The sequence below is a fragment of the Thamnophis elegans genome, chromosome Z (assembly GCF_009769535.1).
Source record: "Thamnophis elegans isolate rThaEle1 chromosome Z, rThaEle1.pri, whole genome shotgun sequence".
Lineage (NCBI taxonomy): Eukaryota > Metazoa > Chordata > Lepidosauria > Squamata > Colubridae > Thamnophis > Thamnophis elegans.
The window spans coordinates 98,877,084-98,897,758 of record NC_045558.1 but is presented as its reverse complement, the minus strand read 5'-3'; the positions used below and the strand labels follow the sequence as shown (position 1 = coordinate 98,897,758).

General features: G+C 38.3%; 1 protein-coding gene across 1 annotated transcript in view; it reads left to right on the top strand.

Moving 5' to 3' along the window:
- Positions 1 to 20,675, top strand: part of LOC116522271 (acid-sensing ion channel 2-like) — a 584,351-nt gene that overhangs the window by 552,382 nt on the left and 11,294 nt on the right. The window contains 5 exon segments of the mRNA XM_032237078.1: positions 11,002 to 11,152; positions 13,235 to 13,291; positions 15,724 to 15,877; positions 17,104 to 17,195; positions 19,958 to 20,037. Of these exon segments, the coding sequence (XP_032092969.1) occupies positions 11,002 to 11,152; positions 13,235 to 13,291; positions 15,724 to 15,877; positions 17,104 to 17,195; positions 19,958 to 20,037 (534 nt within the window).

Here is a 20,675-nt window from a genome sequence, read left to right as displayed (position 1 = left end):
CTTCGGGTGAGGTTTAAACTGCATGTCAGTCTGTCTTGTGCTGTTTATATGAATGTGAGATTACCATTGAAAAAATATCACAAAAGAAACACTATTCTGAAATATTTCTAGTATATAGCCTGGCATGGTTGCATAACCTACAGCTTTTTCAAATGTAAGCATAGAAGTAGCCTTACTTAAGATCAAGGAGAAGCCAAGGTTTTGCCAACACATTGATTAAATGACTCTTTTAGCAGAGCTTGTCCTTATTTTTATTTGCTTATGAATAAATGAACAGCAATAGCATTTTCATGTTTTTTCCCATCAGTTGTGGTTCTAGATCATATATAAGAAAAGTAACTGTGCACACATAAATGTGGTTTTGTAAAGTCCAGCAATTGTTGTAACAAGAGAATGGCAGATATCCATAATGTCTTCTGAAAATAAATTTTATGGTATTGGTACATGTTTAGTCCACACTATAGTATTACGGAAGTAATTACTGAAGCTGCAGAATCTTTGTTTCCTTTTCAGGTTATTATGCTGCCAAAGGCAGCATGTTGAGGAAGATGAAATATTTCCTGAAACAACAATTTCTGCCAATTTGACCATAAAAATTAAAGAAGCTTCAATTAAGCAAAAAGGTTGGAGATGTGATACTGGGTAGGAAGGCAGAAGTGGGCCTTTGAGATTCATTTTGTGAAATGTTCAGGCAATGTGGAAAGAGAGAAAGACCATCCAAATATGAGAAAAATATCTGAGATTGGTTTTAGAAAAAGAGAATAGGGATTGCCATTATACATTCTGTGACTTGGGAGCCATATGTGGTACATTGGTTATAATAACAGAAAATAGACTCTTGGTGAATTGAGGAGCAACAGCTGATGCAGGGCACAGAGAGTATTAGACAGAAGTCAGCTGGCAAGAGAAACAGAGGCAATAGTAGAAGGATTGTTGTGGAATGGATGTGCAAATGCTCTTGGATTGCTGTCCTAAAACATTAGTCTCTAGAAACTAAAGCAGTAAAGACTTTTCATCTAAAGCAGGAGGAAGCAACATGATATCCTTCCAATCTTTTGGTCATCAGTTCCCACTACTCCCAAAACAGCCTGACCAACAGAAAAATATTTTGAGAATGGCAAGCCCAGATATATGAAGGGAAGTTGGTTGTCTTATCAAGTCTATGCCAAACAACATTCCCAGTCTGTACCTGCTTTCTGTAAGCATTGCACTACGGTTCACATCCCAGCAGAAATAACAGTTTGCAATTGAATATATGACAGTAGTAACATCATGTGAGAACATCATGTGATCATCATGTGAGAAGTTCAGCAATATAAGGTGGAAGGTATGTGACACAATAGGTTTTTGCTGCAGCAGATTGGGGGAATTTAGATTTAACTTAAGATAAAACATAATGTGGGTTGGTACCATTTCAGAAGACTAGATATCGTCCTTATTTTTTGAGGGATATAAGATGAATGTTAAATAGGAAGCCATATATCTTCACTAAGGAACTTTCATGTAGTCTAGCTTTCTGTATTAACTCATCAGAATTTTCAACTTAATTCACTTAATGTTATCTATCAAGGCTTAATGTATTCCACACTGCATTCCTATGTGAGCAAAAACCACTTATCTTCTTGGAAAGTGACATTGTGCATTGTCCCAGCCAGGGCCGGATTTAGATGAAAAGAGGCCCTAGCTATTCCACTTATGAGGCTCTTTCTCCTCCCATTTTTAAGTTTGTAAATTACATGAGAGACAATAAAATACATCATTACTGTGATATATATCAATATATATAGCTGGCCTCCCGACGGAGGGCGGCTCTGCTCTGCGGCAAAGGCAGAGAGGCCAGCCGCCTCCCCTGCTGCGTTCAGCTGCCCGGCTTGGCCCCCTCGCCCTCACCTGCTTGGCCGCTGGTGGGCTCGGCATCGACGGGGCGGCTACTGGGAGTGGCCGCGCCTCTCGCCCGACCGCCAGTGCCGGGAACGTGGGCGGGCTCCCCAACTGCCACGGCGCTGGAATGATCTTAACCAATACATTTTTATGTTTGTTTATTAGTCATATGCATAGAATTTCTCCTTATTTTCGGTTCAGTGTTTTAGTGTTCACTGTTTTTAGAATAGTGTAATTTTAATTTTGCTAACAATTTGAATGTAGGCCCCTCTTGATCTTGAGGCCCTAGGCTGAAGCCTAGTTAGCCTATAGGAAAAATCCGGCCCTGGTCCCAGCACATTCAGAGGCCTTTCTCTCTTACCCAACACAGCTGATTCCTTCACAATCTTTATAGAAAAACCTCTCATTATTTATTTTATTGAAATCATTCATATACAGCCTTTTATAAATGATATTCTCAGTCCTGTGGGATAGCTAAACATTACATAAAAATAAATATCTGATAAAATTCAGATCCCTTGGCTATGTATTAGATGCACCATTTTTCTTGCATTTTTGGCAGCCATTTCCAATCTATTATTTTCCAAATAATTATCTGCAAGTTCCTCCCCATAACGTTGAAGGAATATATGATCCTTGACTTTTGCTGAATACTGAAATAAGAGCAAGAAATAATTGTTCTTTAATGAGACATCACATCAGATCACACAAGTAGAATTGCTTCTCCATTTCAGCCTGCCCATGACTCTCTTTTGTTCATCTGCTCTCTTTGTCTGTTGAGCTTAGCACTTGCATCTGATTTCTCTCCCTCCTTTTCTTTTGCAAAAACCATCAAATAGGAACTGATACGTTTCTTAATTTGCTCCCTTCATTTCTTCTTTAAGATTATTTCATGTTGTTTGTTAACCAAATTGACTTCGTTGGATGGATGGAAATGGCCACTTTATGTTGATGATAGAATCAAAGTTCTTCCATGTGGAAACCAGGCATTTGAATACTTTTTCTTGTTTCAGAGTATCTCTGCACAGATACATAATATATAAAGATATATAATATATAAAGAATTATATATTAATTCTTAATATATTTTTTTCACAGGCAGAGAAAAGTTGACTTTTAAAATTATTATAATTATTCAATTGGATAGGTGGGGAATTTTGAGAGTTGAAATCCTCACATCTTAAGGTTGCCAAGTTTGATAAATACTGATACAAATTAATCCTGATAAATGTGAGATTACAAAGATGCCTATTTATTTTCCTTTGACCAGAGTCTAGCAGATTTTTGGATTACAACTTCCATTATCAAATTGAAATTGCCAAAATTATTTCAGTCTCTTTCCAATTAAGAGATAGAAACTTTAAGTCTCTTTTACTTGATTGCTGCAAAGCTATATATTGATGATAACCTCTGTAATCCTTCTGATGGGCAGGGACAGAGAGACTAAAGTATTTTAAAGGGAGAGAGACCATAATTATATTACCAGGTGTCATCTATGCTTATCATAGCAAAACAGTTTGTGGGTTGTAAGATACCAAGCAATTTGGTATATCTTGCTATTATTGTTTCAACAAATAAACCTCATTTGGCTCCAGTGACAACATATAATTTCTTAGGAAGGAAAAGAAGATCGAAGAAACAGAACGGTCTGGCCCTGACCTCTTTTACTTGGGCCAAGCAAGTGGCCACCAAGGAAATTAAGCTTCTAATCATGCCCAACAGTGCTTTTTTAAGAGTGGGTAATGAGAAACACTTCAGAAATAATCTTGATTGCATGAGTCAGAACATGAAAGGTATTCAGTCCATTGATTGGTGTACAATGGCAAAAGCAAAAGCACAATTTGAGCATCGCTAACCAGCAGCAAGGCAACAAAAAGAATCCACCTTGGAGACTAAAGGAATTGAACTATGGACTTTCAATAACTACACAATTCTGACGAAAGAAAAACATGTAAATTGGTCAGATCTAGATAAATAATATCATTCTTCTTCTATCCCATTTTTTCTTCCAGAGGTTTTAATAGCAAAGAAAAATCTCTCTGGATCAATCTGAACCAATGTTTCTCAACTTGACAACTTTAAGATGTGAAAATGTGAAATGGAAATTCTGGAAGTTGAAGTCCACATATCTTCAAGTTGTCAAGGTTGAGAAACACTGGCCCAATCACTAGAACCTCACATTTCACCTCACTAGTTAAATATTTTATGTACATTACATTTCAGGTTCTTGGCTCCAGTTCCACTGCAGGTCACAGATGTGGCCCTGACAAAGCATTCTCCCAAAGCAGGAGTCAGCAACTTTAAATACTCAAAGAAGGTCTAATCAGAAGCCCCCTGTTCAATTTTGGAGCCAACCAGAAGTCCAGTTTCCTTACTAGCATGGCATCCTTTTTCCTCTATTTTGCCTAATTGAAAGTCCTATCAATTGTGGAGCTGACCAGAAAACCTACTCCTTGCCATAGAGTCTCAGGGGAGAAGCACACCCTGCTTCCCCCCTCCAACCGAAATTTCCTCCCAATATTGTGGTGCCGACCAGCAACAGGGAGCCACAGCAGAGGGATGAAAGAGCCACATGTGGCTCCAGAGCTGAGGGTGCTGACCCCTGTCCCAGAGCAAAGTGAACCTTTCTTTTTGCCATTTCTACACATCAAAGACACAACCAGGAAGGCCCAATTAAGCATTCAAGCTATGCCTTTCCTGCAGACATTAGGCCAGCTCAAGGGTCATGTGACTTCAACTCAGGGCTGGCTTCCTGGGAAACATTGAAATTAAATATGTATTTATTCTATCGTTGCCGAGCTCATCATCTACATTGCAACCCACTTTAAACAACTTCAAAGATTTGCACAGCAGCCAGTCTGGAACAGACGGCAGGTCATCAGGGTTGACGAATATTTATTCACCAGTATCATAGTATCTGCAGCATATGGGTGTTGCTCTCCTCTCCAGATGACTAAATGGTGGCAGATGCTGCGCTATTATCTCGATAGGAGAATGTAAATGAGGCACTTGAGGCAGGGAGGCCCTCCAATGGCATTTTGCCCCCGTCAGAAAAGAAACTGATAATTCTGTCCTCTAGAAGAACCTCTCTGATGCTACCTATGTCAGGCTTCCCTCAGTGTGGTTTTTGCAACCATTTGGTGAAAGAATCCAGATACAACTTCTTTGGCCCAGAGTTTGTTTCTCCACCTTTCTGGGTTTTAAAGTTGAAGAAGAACACTCACATTTCTTCAGCTGAAATTATTGTTACTATACTATTATTGTTACTATTTATACCTGCATCACATTTCACTACCAATAACCTGTTTCCTGTAGGCAGTTTAGAATACAAAAGTAGGTAAAATAAAGATAGTTTAAACAAAACACTTAATACGTAAAACAAGGCAAATTTGCTAAATACTGACAGAAGTTAAGCTTTAAAGCTATCAGTGGTGTTGGAACTCCCCCCACCCCCACTCCTGGTAGAAATGTTTCTCAAGATCTGGGACAACCATAGCCATTAAATGGATTAACAGAGCTGCAACTGGAGCTCCTCAGAGGAATTTAGTGTTAGTCTCCCTGGTAATTTGGATATTTACCATTTAAAATTTTATAGATTGCTAATGGTATTTTATATTTTTCATGAAAATAAATCACTGGATAGCAACTTTTTCAGAAGTTTTGCTTCCTGAAAAACTTTTGGTGATTATGATAGACCCCTTCAAACTGAACACAAATATTATTTCAGAATAACTATATCAGTGATGGTGAAAAAGTATGGGGAGCACAGGGGGGGGTCATGTCATAATGGGCGTGGTTTTTTTCACCCTCCCCAGGCTCCAGAGGCTTTCTAGGAGCCTGTGGAGGGCAAAAACAGCCTCCCATGCCTCCCTGAATGCCCTCCAGAGACCTCAGGAGCTTCCCTAAAGCCTCTAAAGGATAAAAAATAGACTTACAGGGAACCCAGAAGTTCAGGAATGGTGACTTCTGGCTTCCCTGAAGGCTCCGCAGGGCGAAAAGCGGACCTACAGACAAATTGGAAATCACTTCCAGTTTGCTCGTAGGGCTGGTTTTTGCGCCCCAGAGACTTCAGGGAAGCTTCCTGAAGGCCCCTGAAGGGTCCAGAGGGTGAAAAATGGACCTACAAGGAATCCGGAAATAATTTATGGTTTGCCTGTAGGGCCAGTTTTTTGTGCTCCTGAGGCTTTAAAGAGGCCTCCGGAGGGCGAAAAATGACCTCAAGGGAAGGCCCAAGTCAGCTGGCCATTATGTGCATGCTCATTGGCCAGTTGACAGGGCAACCTCTCGGATGCCCTGACAAATGGCTCCACGTACCACCTGTGGCACTCGTGCCATAAGTTTGCCATCATGGGACTATATCTTGTAGGAATTGTGAGAAATATGAAATTAACTTTTAATGACCATCATGTATTAAATCACATAATGTTTCCAACATACTGAATGAGTTCAACAGAACTACAAGCATTTTGTTGCTGATTTTTGATTGTATTCAATATCTGATGCATTTTGCTGCAGTGTCCAACAACAGTCAGCCAGCATTGATGGATTCCATTTGTCCTGATACCCTTTTTTCATTGTGGCAATGTCCTGGTTAAATCTTTTACCATGTTTGTTACTGACTGCACCTAGATTTTCAGGGGGGGGGGACTCCTGTATGAATGCAGAAAATATTTGGTTCAAGACAGAAAAACATGGTACATAAATCACTTATTGATATGACAAAGATATTTTTGCCACTGCTTCATATAAAACTCAGATTGATAAAAAAAAATTGTGAAAGTGATGAACAAGGAAGATCAATGTTTTTGTTTTTTTTCAGTCAGATGTTTCCAAGAATAACTGATGCCAAAATTAAGAAAGGCATTTTTGTTAGTCCACAGATCAGATACGTCATCAATGAGAAATGGCTTGAAGATTTGTTAGTGGGGCCAGAGAAAATTGCTTGAAAAGCATTCAAGAATGTTGTTGAGAAATTTATTGACCACTACAGAGCACCAAATTGCATTCAACTAGTTGACAACTGTCTTACATCATATAAGACCATGAGGTGCAACATGTCAGTGAAGATTCACTTTCACAGTAGCTATTTCCACTATAGCTATTCAGCTATAGAGTAGTTGTTGTATTGCAATTCTCTTACCCAGCTGTTCCTTTCACATATGTAACAACAGTACTTGGTATATTCAAGTTGCATTCGAAGCAGAAGAGCCACTCTCTTTATATCTCCCCAAGTACTTCAGTTGAATTTGGTGTATTAAATGTGTAACTATCAGCAACAGTTCTATGTTTTCATCCATTTCTTTCATGTGTGCAGCATAGCCAACTATGGTTTTCCCAATAGTAATTTATGGCTGTGAGACTTGAAGGCTGAGTATCAGAGAATTGATGCTTTCAAATTGTTCTACTAAAGAAGATCTTGAGAGTCCCTTGGACTGCAAGGAGATCAAATCAGTCAATCCTAAAGAAAATGAACCCTGACTATTGTTTGGAAGGAGAGGTACTGAAGCTGAAGTGCAAATGCTCTGGTTACCTAATGAGAAGAGAGGACTTATTGGAAAAGGCCCTGAGGTTGAGAAAGATTGAAGCAGAAGGAAAATGGGACGGCAGAAGATGAGATGGTTAGATGGTAACATCAACACAATGAACATTAATTTGGGCCACTCTGGGAGATAGTGGCGGATAGGTGAGCCTATCATATTTATGGTCCATGGGACTGTGAGGAGTCAGACACAACCTAGTATATATATAGCAGTAGACTTATATACCGCTTCATAGGCCTTTCAGGCCTCTCTAAGCGGTTTACAGAGAGTCAGCATATTGCCCCCAACAATCTGGGTCCTCATTTTACCCACCTCGGAAGGATGGAAGGCTGAGTCAACCCTGAGCCGGTGAGATTTGAACCGCTGACCTGCTGATCTAGCAGTAGCCTGCAGTGCTGCATTTAACCACTGCGCCACCTTGGCTCATAGTGACTGAACAACAACAACAACTGAATAGTGTATGTTGCCATTATGTAAAAATATAAGATTTCTATGAAATAATACATGATATGTTAAATTACAGGTAATTTTCATAATTATCAGCCAAAATCTGTAAGATACACCCAGACATATTCAGGAACCAAAACCTTTGTTGTCCAGTGAAATCAATCTGTATAAAACACAATCTGCTCAAATTATAATTATATATATAAACCTTTTTCTAAAATTGAAGTATATACAAAAATGATTTTATGACTAACTTAGGTTGCAATTTTTTATTCTGTTAACTTTTCTTTAAAGTTAGAATATGGAATCGGGGTGTCCAGTAAATAAATGTCAAAGCAAGAGCATTTCTCATCTCTATGACACATTTATGTGACTTTCAAATTTTAAATGATGATTAATTTTTTAAAAAATTACTATTTAACGGCTATTGCAAATCTTTTCAAGAAAAAAAAATTGATAGGTTCAGCTAATTATGGAAATGTGATACTTAGAATGCTACATTTGGTGTGATCTTCTGCTGCAGTGATTTCTTTTCAGAGAAAAGTTATTTTACATCATAATTATGTTCCAGAAAACTCACTGATTTTTGTAATCTCATGTTCCATTAAAATATATACCAGTGATTTGGAAGCTAAGAGATCAGTAGAAATGGATATTGTGCATTTTTATGATTGGAAAATAATTAATGGTACAGTGTTGGGAGAATGCCCATTTCCCCCCAGTTGACCAATGGAGTAAAGAATGTACTTCTCTTTCTATATTCAAATAAGTGTTTTATGATTGGGAATCCTAACTGGGTGATGCATATGCCAACTAAAATTTCATTTCCAACTTATTTTCCATGGCAATTGAACTAATCAATAATTTAATTATATAATAGAATATACATTTACAAATGGCTTTGATTTGCATATGGGGCATGCTTATATAGATTATTTTTCTTTTGTTTTCCTTCTTTTCTGTGCTTATTGTAATAAATAAAATGCTCTCTGTGATGCTCATTTGTGTGACTGAATGGGATTTGTTCTATTCTGGAGTGACCTACAGTCCTAAAAAGTCAATTGTAAATTTAGGAGATATTTTTGGACCTATCATGATTATTAGCAAGTATTTTTAAGCTCAATTAAGGATGATAATACTACAAACTATCCTAGCTGGAAATAGTCGTATAACAAGATGTGGTAAAACATTTATTTCAGTATATTATATCTTGAAATTGTGCAGGTTTTCTAAAATAAGATATGTATGTGTGGAGAATGGCCAGTGTGAATAAGTTATGGCATTACTAAGATATCAGTTGGAAATTAGTATACTTATCAAGTTGGAGTTTACATGTGCTGTATTAAGCGGAACTATGTTCTTATACAAGTAGCCTTTTTTAAAAAAAAGTTCAAAAATGAAATACAGTAATAAATATCTAACAAGGTAGGGAAAATATGCAGACATGGCTTCTAGCATTTTTCCCCCAAAGCTTTCATCAACCATCTCCATAGGGGGTGATTGCATTGCCTTTTGTCTAATGCAATAATACATTGCATCTATCTGTGTTCTTCTTTAGTATTGATCTTCGTAGTTGTGTGTATGTGTGCACCAGTGATAGGCTGTGTGTACTTCGTTCAGGGTAATTTAACCAGAAAGGAAAAGGATTTAGAAAAAAAAAGGACATCAACTTTCTTAGTGCCACCCAACTGCCTCTAATTTAGGGATGAACTGATTAAATTTCTCAGTAGCCCTAGGCCCATTTTTGAACTTGATATTTCTTTTTCTAGTTTCTTGTTCATCCACACTCCAAATCTTATCATTGGTCTAGAAGACCTCTAAAGACCCTTCCAACCTTATGATTCAATGGTGTTTTTGCGACTGATAGAATCCTGAGTCCTTTTATGTAATTTCCACTGATTTATCATGAGAGGGGAAACAAGCCAGGTATGGCTTCAACCCACAGAAAGAAATTTATTAAGTCTCTACATTGTATAGGCAACTTTCTCGCTAGGGAAAGCATATGTGCAAATAGAGCCACATCCAGACATAGGTGGAAGCAAGATGGTACAAATAATATTCCAGTTAACAGCCTGCCCCTTATGGTGATGGTGGGACTTGTATCATCATCTTTTTCTTTTCTTTGCAGACACTGCTTTGCAGATCTCTCTCTGCATATGTGTAGTATATTCAGGGATAGATGCTTATGTATTGTTTCTATATGTTTTTATATGCATTTCTGCTTTCCCCTCATGGTCTGTCATTTTTTGGGCAAATACTCAAAATTTCCACTACCGGTTCTCCAGAACTGGTCAGAACCTGCTGAATACCACCACTGCTTAGTGTCTTGACAGGTTGGAGTGGGGGCTTAAAATGTTTTCCAAAGTTGTCCAAATGTTTCTTGCCTGGGGGTGCATGGATTTTTAAAAATTTCTTTTCAGTGCCTTTGACTCTACCCAAGCCAGTGGTGAGTTTCAAAATTTTTTAGAACCTCTTCTGTAGGTGTGGCCTGCTTTGTGGAAGTGGCTTCTCAGCCATGTGACTGGGTAGGAGTGGCTTGCTGGCCATGTGACTGGGTAGGAGTGGCTTGCCAGCCATGTGACTTGGTGGGCATGGCCAACTTGTAAAATGTGGTGAAACTCACTTAACAACGCTCTTGCTTAGCAACCAAAATATTGGCTCAGAAACGCTGGCATTTGAAGCATGCAAGTCTTAAAGCTGTCAAATTACAAGACCCATGCACCCCTAACCCTTTAGGAAAAAAACCCAGGGGTGTTCAAACTTGACAGCTTTAAGACTTGTGGACTTCACCTCCCAGAATTCGTCCTCTTGCTCTTCGTCTTGATGATGTGTGGACGGGCGGGGGAAGGGAGCTGGAACCGGTTCTAAACGGCACTGTAGATTTGTGGAACCTCTTCTATAGAAGAGGTTAGAACTGGCAGGAACCCACCCCTGACCCAAGCCATTCTCAAGCTCCATCTTACTTTTTCCTGCTCCTTTCCCCACAGCAGACTGGATCCTATTCTGTTCACTGTCTGAAGACTGCAACAGTGCAAAACTGAAATGCATATGTTTACTTAATTCTGAGTGTTTAGAATTGTTATAGTTAGAAACAAACATGTTTGTTATTTAGTTCTCTACCTTTTTCTTACAGCTGACATACCTTCCACCTCCATGGGGTGAGTGCCACTCCTCAGATTTCGGCCTGGAGTTTTTCCCCATCTATAGCATCACTGCATGCAGGATCAGTTGTGAGACCCGCTACGTGGTAGAGAATTGCAATTGCAAAATGGTTCACATGCCAGGTATGTCTTTTGAAATGAGTTCTGCCAGAACACAGAATGCATGTAGAAACTATTTTTTTTTTAAAAAGAAACTATCTTTGAACTCTCCAACTCATCTGGAGATAAGTGGCTCTAGAGATAATTGTGGTTTGTTTTGCATCCATCTTTCAATCTCTTCTTACATTCAGGTTATCACTAAAAGGGCTATTTTCAGTAACCAAGTCAAATGCTCTCTAGGGCGCAGCACAAAGAATTCAAACATTAATCACTCAGATGTGGTTTCTACTGTTAATAATGTTATGTTCCTCAAAATACTAGTGTATTAATAATAGAGGTTTGTTTTCCAATCTGAAACAATTGGAATAAACCTTTATAGCTAGATATAAAGAGCTTTTATATCCAATTATTACAGAGCCTTCAAAATATGTGCCTGATTTTTTATTTCAAATGTTTTCCTTCCTTCATTTTATTAGTTTTTAGAGACAAGGAGGCAAAAACACTGTTTTTGTGTAAATCTGCATGCTTTAAGGTGCACACAAGGATAAGCCCTAATGAATTCATTTTAATAGTAAATTGCAGCAGTAAAAACTAATACACATTTTAAAAAATTAAGAATAAAAAGAAAAAAGCAGAAACTATAGAAAAGAAAAAAGGAAAAAATAGGAAGAGAAATAAAAAAGGAAGAATATGTAGAAAGAAGAGAAATGCATAAGTGATTATCTACTTCATCACAACAACTAAAAACAATTTTTGTAACTGATCATCTCCTTTTAAAATATAACAAATGACCATCTCTTCTTATATCCCATCTTTTACCTATAAACAAAACCATTAAAGACAGTCTTTCCAATCCTGGTGTCAGAAAATATCCAGTAAAGGCTACCAGAAATATCCTATCTATTTTTATTTTGATCAAATAAACCAACTTTATATTTCTTCCTTTTACTTCTAACAATTTTAATCTTTAGTTCATTGAAATAATGTCAATGATTTTTTATTATTATTATTTTCTCTCTCATGGGATTCTTAAAACTTAAGAGTTTAGCAAAACTCTTTTGTAAAGCCAATATAGGAAAATATCCAGATCTCTTTCTTGGTTTATTGTTTGCATATCGCTTTTAATTATTAACACATAAGCTGGTTGCTTTTTTATGTCTAGTGCAACATCTTTCTTCTTATCATTCTCAGCCTCAATATTGTCAAGTAGAATTTGTTCTTCTTCTCTTAGACGCAATCTTCATAGAGGCAAATTTCTCGGCTGACACGATTAAAACTAACTTCTGAGACCATTGTTCAAAAATGTTTATTTATCTAATTTTATCTCATTTATCTAATCCCATATAATTTACCAAATTTTATCTCATTTTTATAACCATCCACCTCACAAGCAAGTGATTCTCACAATATACAACAAAAATATCCTTCAATATATCCAATGTTCTGTAATTTTACATTGAATGTATCTTCTCTTTTAATCTTGAAGTCCCTTTAGTGTCCAGTTTTTAAAAACTTATTTTTTAATCAAACCAAAAAAAAAAAATCCACAGTAAAGCCTAATGAATTTGATGGAACTTATTTTAGATAAGCATTTAGGAAATGATGCAGTTGTCTTTCTAACAGTAGTGTTTGATTTCACAGATAAATGTTAATTGTGACTGTTCATCTGCATAGATGCATGAAAATTGTTGCATAAAGTCATGCACATATTCACACTCATGCGTACCTACATCTCCCAGATCTCTATAAACAGAGTAGCTTCCACACTGAATGCCCTTCATGCTTTCCTTATTCAAATCATAATGCTCAAAACTCACCAAACAGTTGTAGACTGTTAGGAATCCAATCATTTTGAGAAAGGAGAAAACAAGAAGAGACATATGCACCCATCTTCTTCCATTATATTAATGTGACAGTGCCAACAAAGGAAGAAAGAAATCAGGGAATGCAATACTCATCCCTGGAATCTCTAATTGCCATGTTTCCCTTGGGAATTTTGATTGCCACTATGTGATTGAAACCTGCGAGTGCTTTTCCTAAGCATTCTAGAAAGAAAGCCATCATTTCTAAGATTATAATAAAAATGACCCCATTTATTTTATACAGGGGATGCTCCATTTTGTACACCGGAGCAGTATAAGGAGTGTGCAGAGCCTGCACTAGGTAAGTTTTTATACCATCAGGATGGTTTATTTCTTCTAAGCTGAAAAGGATCACATTTCAGACTGGGAATATATTGTTACAGAATAGTATGAGAATGAAAATTCCTCTGCATACACACAGATGGTGTCTTTCAAGCAAATACCAGTTTCCCCCTTAAAGGTGGATTTGTGCAAACCTTTCATAGAAATTATATGACTCAGTTGCAATGTAACTTGTTTTCCCACAACTTCCTTCGTGTGATGGCCCTTGGGGAAAACTGGGAAGAATCTGAAATTCGTACAAGTTCCTCCAAGTTCATGTTTAAATTTGCAGTGCCCAAATTCACTTTTTCTTCTCAGTTGATCTAAGGAGGTGAACGTTTTTGCCTTGAAATTCATTAGAAACATGTACTATAAAATCCCAAAGGTGCTTTTTCAGGAGGCAACTGGACTTTCATATTTTTTTCTTTTGAAGACGTTTCAGTTTTTGAATTGAATTTGAATTGAATTTATTTCATTTATATGCCGCCCTTTTCCCCGAAGGGGACTCAGGGCGGCTCACAATCCAAGTCAAGGGAAGGGGTATAAATAAAGAATAAAAAAGACGAACAAAACAATACACAATTTAAAAAGCACACAACAACCATACCATTCGGGGAGGGGGGGCAAAAGGTCTTTAGCCCCAGGCCTGTTGGAATAGCAAGGTTTTAAGGGCTTTGCGGAAGGCCTGGAGGGTGGTGAGGGTTCGAATCTCCACGGGGAGCTCATTCCAGAGGGTCGGAGCAGCCACAGAGAAGGCTCTCCTAAGGGTGGTCGCCAGTCGGCATTGGCCGGCAGATGGAATTCGGAGGAGGCCTAATCTGTGGGATCTAATCGGTCTATTGGAGGTAATTGGCAGCAGGCGGTCTCTCAAGTACTTATCCAAGAAGCTTCTTCAGCTCTAAAAGGATAGTGGGGAATGAAAGGATTTATATTCCTTGAAGGCAGTTACATACTTTTAGAGGGTTGTTGAAGCCCTTGGAGGTTTATCTGTCTCCTCAGGATCACCTGAGTAGTGGTGGTAATAGACTGGTTCCTGTAGTCTACAATTTTTCCTCCTGAAAATCCATTCCTACTCCCACACAATTCAAAGGGTGTTCATCCCAAATTGTATAGCTAAAAGTCTGTAGAAAACATCCTTAGAATGATGTGAGAGTAGGAGTGGTTTTCCAGAGAAAAAAAATGCAGACTACAGGAACCAGGAGTACTACTCAGGTGACCCGGAGGACACAGATAAACTTCCAACTGCTTCAGCGACCCTCTAAAAGGATACAAATGATCAGCTGTCTGCTAGGAATATAAACCCTTCTGTTCCCACTATCCTGTCAGAGCTGAAGAAGCTTCTTCGATGAGAAGCGAAATGTCTTCAAAAGAAAAAACAAGAAACTCCAGTTGCCTCCTGAAAAAGCACCTTTGAGACAACAATGACCTGGATGAGAATCTCTACAGAAATGTACTGTAAAGAATTTTCATCAAGACAGAATTCAAAAGCAAGATTTTATTTTTGACATTTCAACTTTGTGAATACCTCTGGCTAGCTGCACTATTAACATGGTATTTATTTAGATTCAAATCTCACTCATTCTTCTATAGTATCTTCGTTGATGTAGGGGTTTGTTCCATAAAGCAGATGATTTCTGGGGAAGGAAAGGAAAGGATTAGACACTCGTCAGCTCTGTTTAACACTATAACTTCCCAAAGCTGATTTGTTCTTTTGACCTCAGATCAGTGCATGTTGAACTCAAAATGGAGTGCTTTAAGCTTGGGATATTTCAAATGTGAGCCTGGCACACATTTGGAATGATAAGGGCAGCTGTTTCAAACATGGCATTTAGCATTCTGAATGTAAATCAGATGTTTTTGAGTTTGATATATATTAAACAGGGAACAATTTGTAAATTTCTGTTTCATTTTTAAAGTTAAATACAGAGCATGGACTATAATCTAAGAAGAAATTTTCATATATTACTGCAAAAAAATACCAGGGAAGGCAGAGGTTATTTCTGGCAGCAAGCTCACTATCACTACAGCATATAAATTGGACTTTTGACACACTTTTTAAAAGGAGGAGAGAATTCAGAATGGATTACCCTATCAGTGGCTTTTATTAGCTATGACTGTTAACAATAGAACTTCAATGAATGTCTTTAGTGAACAGAAAGAAGAACAATAGGTTTCTAGCTATCTCTGCCATGAGTTACATAAAACATTCTTGGAACATTGGCCTAGCTATTATTGTGTGGGTATAAATCTGTCTCCTCCAAAAGCATATTCTACAGTTTTATGAGCATATAACCCCTCTGATATAACCTGGGTGGGATCATGGGAGTTATAGTCAACCTCAAAGGCATCATAGAAAATGCAGGTCTAGCTCAAGCTGTCATCAACCCACCTGATTCTTGCTTTGCCTTACAGTGCTTCTCGGTGAAAAGGGAAATGATTATTGTGAGTGCCAAACCCCATGCAATTTGACCCGTTACAACAAGGAGCTGTCCATGGTTAAGATCCCCAGCAAGACCTCAGCTAAATACCTTGAGAAGAAGTTTAACAAGTCAGAGAAATATATCTCGTACGTAATCCTGGTTTAAACAGGGGTGGAATAATCATTTTATGAAGCAAAGTAAACTGAAAGGAGGTTGTGGTAATTACAAAATTTATAGAGGTTATTGTCAAGTATCAGTTAGAATTGGTTCATTTGGGATTTTTTTCAGGTATCAGTTTCCAGATTTGTTAGATTTCAGAATTTCAGAAGAATGATGTGTTACTTGCTACTAAGGCCAATAAATAAGCCACCCAACTGGACTTGGAATCAGAAATCTAATCATAAAAAGTTAGGGTTTCCAGAGTAGCAAACAAGGTTCAGTGCTAGAAGCAAGTGCCTAATCAACCATAGGTAGAAGACACAATCTAAAGTCTCCAGTTAAAGATCAGGAGATTCAAAAGTAGGTACACGGTCAAAACAAGCAGTAAATTAGATTGGTACATGATGCAAATGTTGTGTCTTTGTACTGTTCAGAAAAGATATATTGGAAGTCAAGATTTTACAGGATACTGTTATCTTGGGTTTCGTCCCTACAATCAATTATTGTGTCCTGGTAGGCTATTTTTGCAATCAATATTCCTTGAAGCCAAGGAGCTTTGTACAAATGGCCAAGTTAAAATCCACAGACCCCAAACCCTATATTTTAGACCGTTGGTAAAATTATTAGCATGGATCTTCCAGATTCATTAGAGTCTGCACCTGACTATCAGTTTTGAGAATAGCAATAGCTTCAAAGAGTTCCTGCCTTCAAATCCCTGCCTCCATATCATTGCTTATTGTGGGAAACAGAAAGGACTGACTTTTTCCAAGCTGGTACAATTTTGTAGGACTGTAATTTTAAGCATTCTATGATTTATAGCACAAGCATATCTGGAAAGTGCCAGTTTTGAGAAGGGAGATCAAACCTAGTGAGGCATGTCTATTGTTTACTGGGACTTTGTGGCATCTTTCTCCTCCTCCAAGGGAATCAGAGTTGTCTATAAACAGCTTTTATTCTTAATCACCAGCACATTTGGAACAGGTATTCAAGAAAAAGTGGTAGATAGAAAAGAGTGAGTGTTCTGGTTATCAACAAACTATAAGGGAGGAATGGGATATATGGGACCCTCTGTACTGCTTGCATTATAGCAGTGGTTTGGTACAATGGGAATTTCAGTTAAATAACACTGGTATATTCCCCACCAATTACTTACTCTTAGGGAATGAATTGCCGCCTCCTAATGTCCTCTGGGCTACCTGTTTTCTTTCCTTAGGGAGAATATACTTGTACTTGATATATTCTTTGAAGCTCTTAACTATGAGACCATTGAGCAGAGAAAAGCATATGAAGTGGCAGCATTACTTGGTGAGTAAATACTCTGTGCATATACATAACACGATTGAAGCTTGTAGGCAATGTGGAATTCAGCCCCATGAGATAATCCTAGAGAACTCCTCTCAGTTAGTAGGAGCAACAGGAAGCAGAAACAAAGCAACATGGACATACAGGGAGAAAGAGATACAAATCCAACAAACCCTAAGAAATATTGTGGGCAACAAATGGCTCTCATTATTTTGACCATTGAATAAATCTGATCCAGGAGCCTTTAACATCTCTGGCTTACACTCTGGTCTACAGGTAGTTCTCAACACACAATCACAATTGTGTGTCAAGAACTACCTGTATTCTGAGACCAGAATTTTCATTATTAAACAACCCAATTGTTAAGTGGGTCACGGCCAATTTTATGACCTTTTTTGCCACTTTTCTTAAGTAAATCATTGCAGTTGTTAAGTGAATCACATCCATATAAGTGAATCCAAAGGCTCCCCCAGTGACTTTGCATGTTGGAAGCCAGCTGCGAAGGTCATAAAGCAACCCCATGACCCTGGGACATTGCAATTATCATAAGTACTTAATTTTGATCACATGGCTATGAGATGCTATGATGGTTATAAGTGTGAGGACCCATTGTTAAATCAGTTTTTTTCAGTGTTGTGGTAACTTCGAACAGTCACTAAATAAATGGTTATGAATCAAGGACTACCTGCATTATTATGAGGCTTCTATGATGAGCTCTGAAAAATCTTGATTCCACCAGCTCAGAATCATAGTATGAATTCATAAAGTTTATGCCAGTCTATTCAGGGAAAATGGGGACATTGGAAAATGAAGATCTATCTGCTTGCACCGCTTTAAATATTCAAGGTAAATCTATCTGTCAGAAGAATATCAGCCATGCCCACTATTCTTATTTTCTCTGTCGGGCCTTATCCAGCCTTGATCTGAAGCTTTCTTAATTAAGGCACAATAAGGCATATCTGAGATGGCAAGGAGGCTACAGTTCTTAAAATATAATGAAACAATAAAAGGAAAAAATGAAACATAATTCTTTGCCAAGCAGGCAAAGAAAGGTGAGACTAGAATCCATAACAGGAAAATTTATTGCATCAGATATTGGATTTATACGGGATTGCACCAATCTCTTAAAGGAGCCATATCTTTCTGTTGCTATATTTGAAATATTTGTTATTTTATATCGATTTCCATTAATAAATCAAGTTTCTTCCCAGATCCTCTGGCCCTTTTTTAGGCATCCTAAGTATGGAATTGCACCTCGAATCATAGAACCAGTAACTGAAACAATGTTGAAGAAGATGAGAAAATATGGGTTCCCATGATAGAAGCTCTGGTTTACCATCCATCCACCTAATAAACACTGGCTTAGGAAGTCAAATCCCAAACCTTGCATGAGATTTGGGTGAAAAGAAGACAGTTTGAGTTTTGGCTTGTGTGTCCAAAGCTTTTGTTGCCTGCATTTAATCATATCCCTGTTGTCATGGAGATGTGAGCCTTTTACTTTCTAAATAATAAACAGAGAGATTTCTTCCTGTTTGTATAGAGATCAACTGTGATAATGGCAGAAAAAAGAGGGGGGAGCGTATGTTTGTGTGTATACACTTCTACAACAGCTGTAGGGTTTCTCACCCCCCCATTTATTACTTCTTTTCTTTAATCCAACTCATTTTTAAAAAAAATTACTCCAATACCTTATGACAATCCTGTGCACTGAGATCTTGCTCTGGGTAGGCTTTTGACCTGTTAAAACGAGCCATTATGTTTAAGCACCTGGCAGTTTAATTTAGTTTAGCTCTTTGTTAAACTGGGGAAGAGAACCGTATTTTCATGCATATAACCCGCGGGCAATGTGCGTTTTTACCTACCCCGCATGCCCCCCTGCGGGGTATAAAAGTGGGCGGGGTATACGGAAAATATTTTACACAACAGCGACTAACAGATTAACTAATCTGTTAACAGATCTCAGCACTTTCCCTTCTCCTCCGTTCCTCCCGAGGCGGGAACGGAGGAGAAAGCCTGGGCGAGCTGGGGAGGGAAACTGCTGAGATGGTGGAAGGGACGGGAGGCAGGAACAGGCAGGAACGGAGGAGAAGGGAAAGTGCTGAGATCGGGGAAGGGACAGGAGGCGGGAATGGAGGAGAAAGCCTGGGCGAGCTGGGGAGGGAAACTGCTGAGATGGTGGAAGGGACGGGAGGCAGGAACAGGCAGGAATGGAGGAGAAGGGAAAGTGCTGTGATCGGGGAAGGGACGGGAGGCGGGAATGGAGGAGAAAGCCTGGGCACTGGGGAGGGAAAGTGCTGAGATCGGGAAGGGACGCGCTGTGATTGCGGGTTATATAAGAAGGCGGGGTGTATAAAAACTTTTTAAAATAAATCTTGAAAACCTGCGGGTTATTTGCGTGGGCGGGTTATTTGCGTGGGTGGGTTATACGCGTGAAAATACGGTAAAGTACTACAAGAATAACAGTAGGAACAGGAATGATCATTTCCGGAATGTTGGAGGAAATAAGTTGAAATTCTGATGAAGAGGAGAGGAGTAGCTTTGATTTTGCCCCAGGAGCCAATCGATGCAGAATTTACACAGCTGTAATTGGAAATCTTTTTCTTTACAGCCAGCATAAAAATGCTCAAAATATGTATTTAGTTTACTTAGCTGAGGGCCCTTATTTCCAGATTGGGTCTCCCAGTCCAAGCAATTTACTTTGATGTGCACCAAAATATAAGATTAAAATGTCTATTTTTGTTTTTTTCCCCCCCTTTCTTCTCCAGGTGATATTGGGGGTCAGATGGGTCTTTTTATTGGTGCTAGCATCCTCACTATTCTGGAAATATTTGACTATATTTATGAGGTAAGCTGCAGCCCTTTCCATGAGGCAGTGAATAATGTAGTCCAATGGCCATGTATTTTCATGCTGAAGGGATGCAAGAACAGACTTCATCCATGGGCCTATTTTGATCCAATAGTATAGTAAGCTCTGGAAACTCTGTTTCCTGAATTTACATTTTGGAATTTTGAAACACAAAATCTAATCACCAAATTTTACATTTCCTCTACAAGGTTCAAAAATGCCAAGGTTTAGAATATAAATTTGAATCCCAACAAGGTAGCACAAATCCTGATGCTATTTCTTTCTGCACATACAGACTAGTATGCATTTGAATTTAACTTTAAAAAGCACTCCCAAGTAAGACATTAAATACATATTTTATGTTAACATAAATGTGTGTGTGTGTTGGTATCTTGGTTCTCAATCACTTTGAAACTCATTGAATTGGGTATTCAGCACGCACGCACACACACGCACACACACACACTCCAGTGGTTAACGACAGCCTAATGTTTTATCTGATTTGGAATGAAGTGATGACAGGTTGGCCGCTGTTATGAAAACTTTGGGCATGTTGAACCTATCTGAAGGATTAAGCAGCTTTTATCTTTGTTTTGCTTTTCATCTTTTGGCATCAGAAAATTGCATCTGTGCAAAGA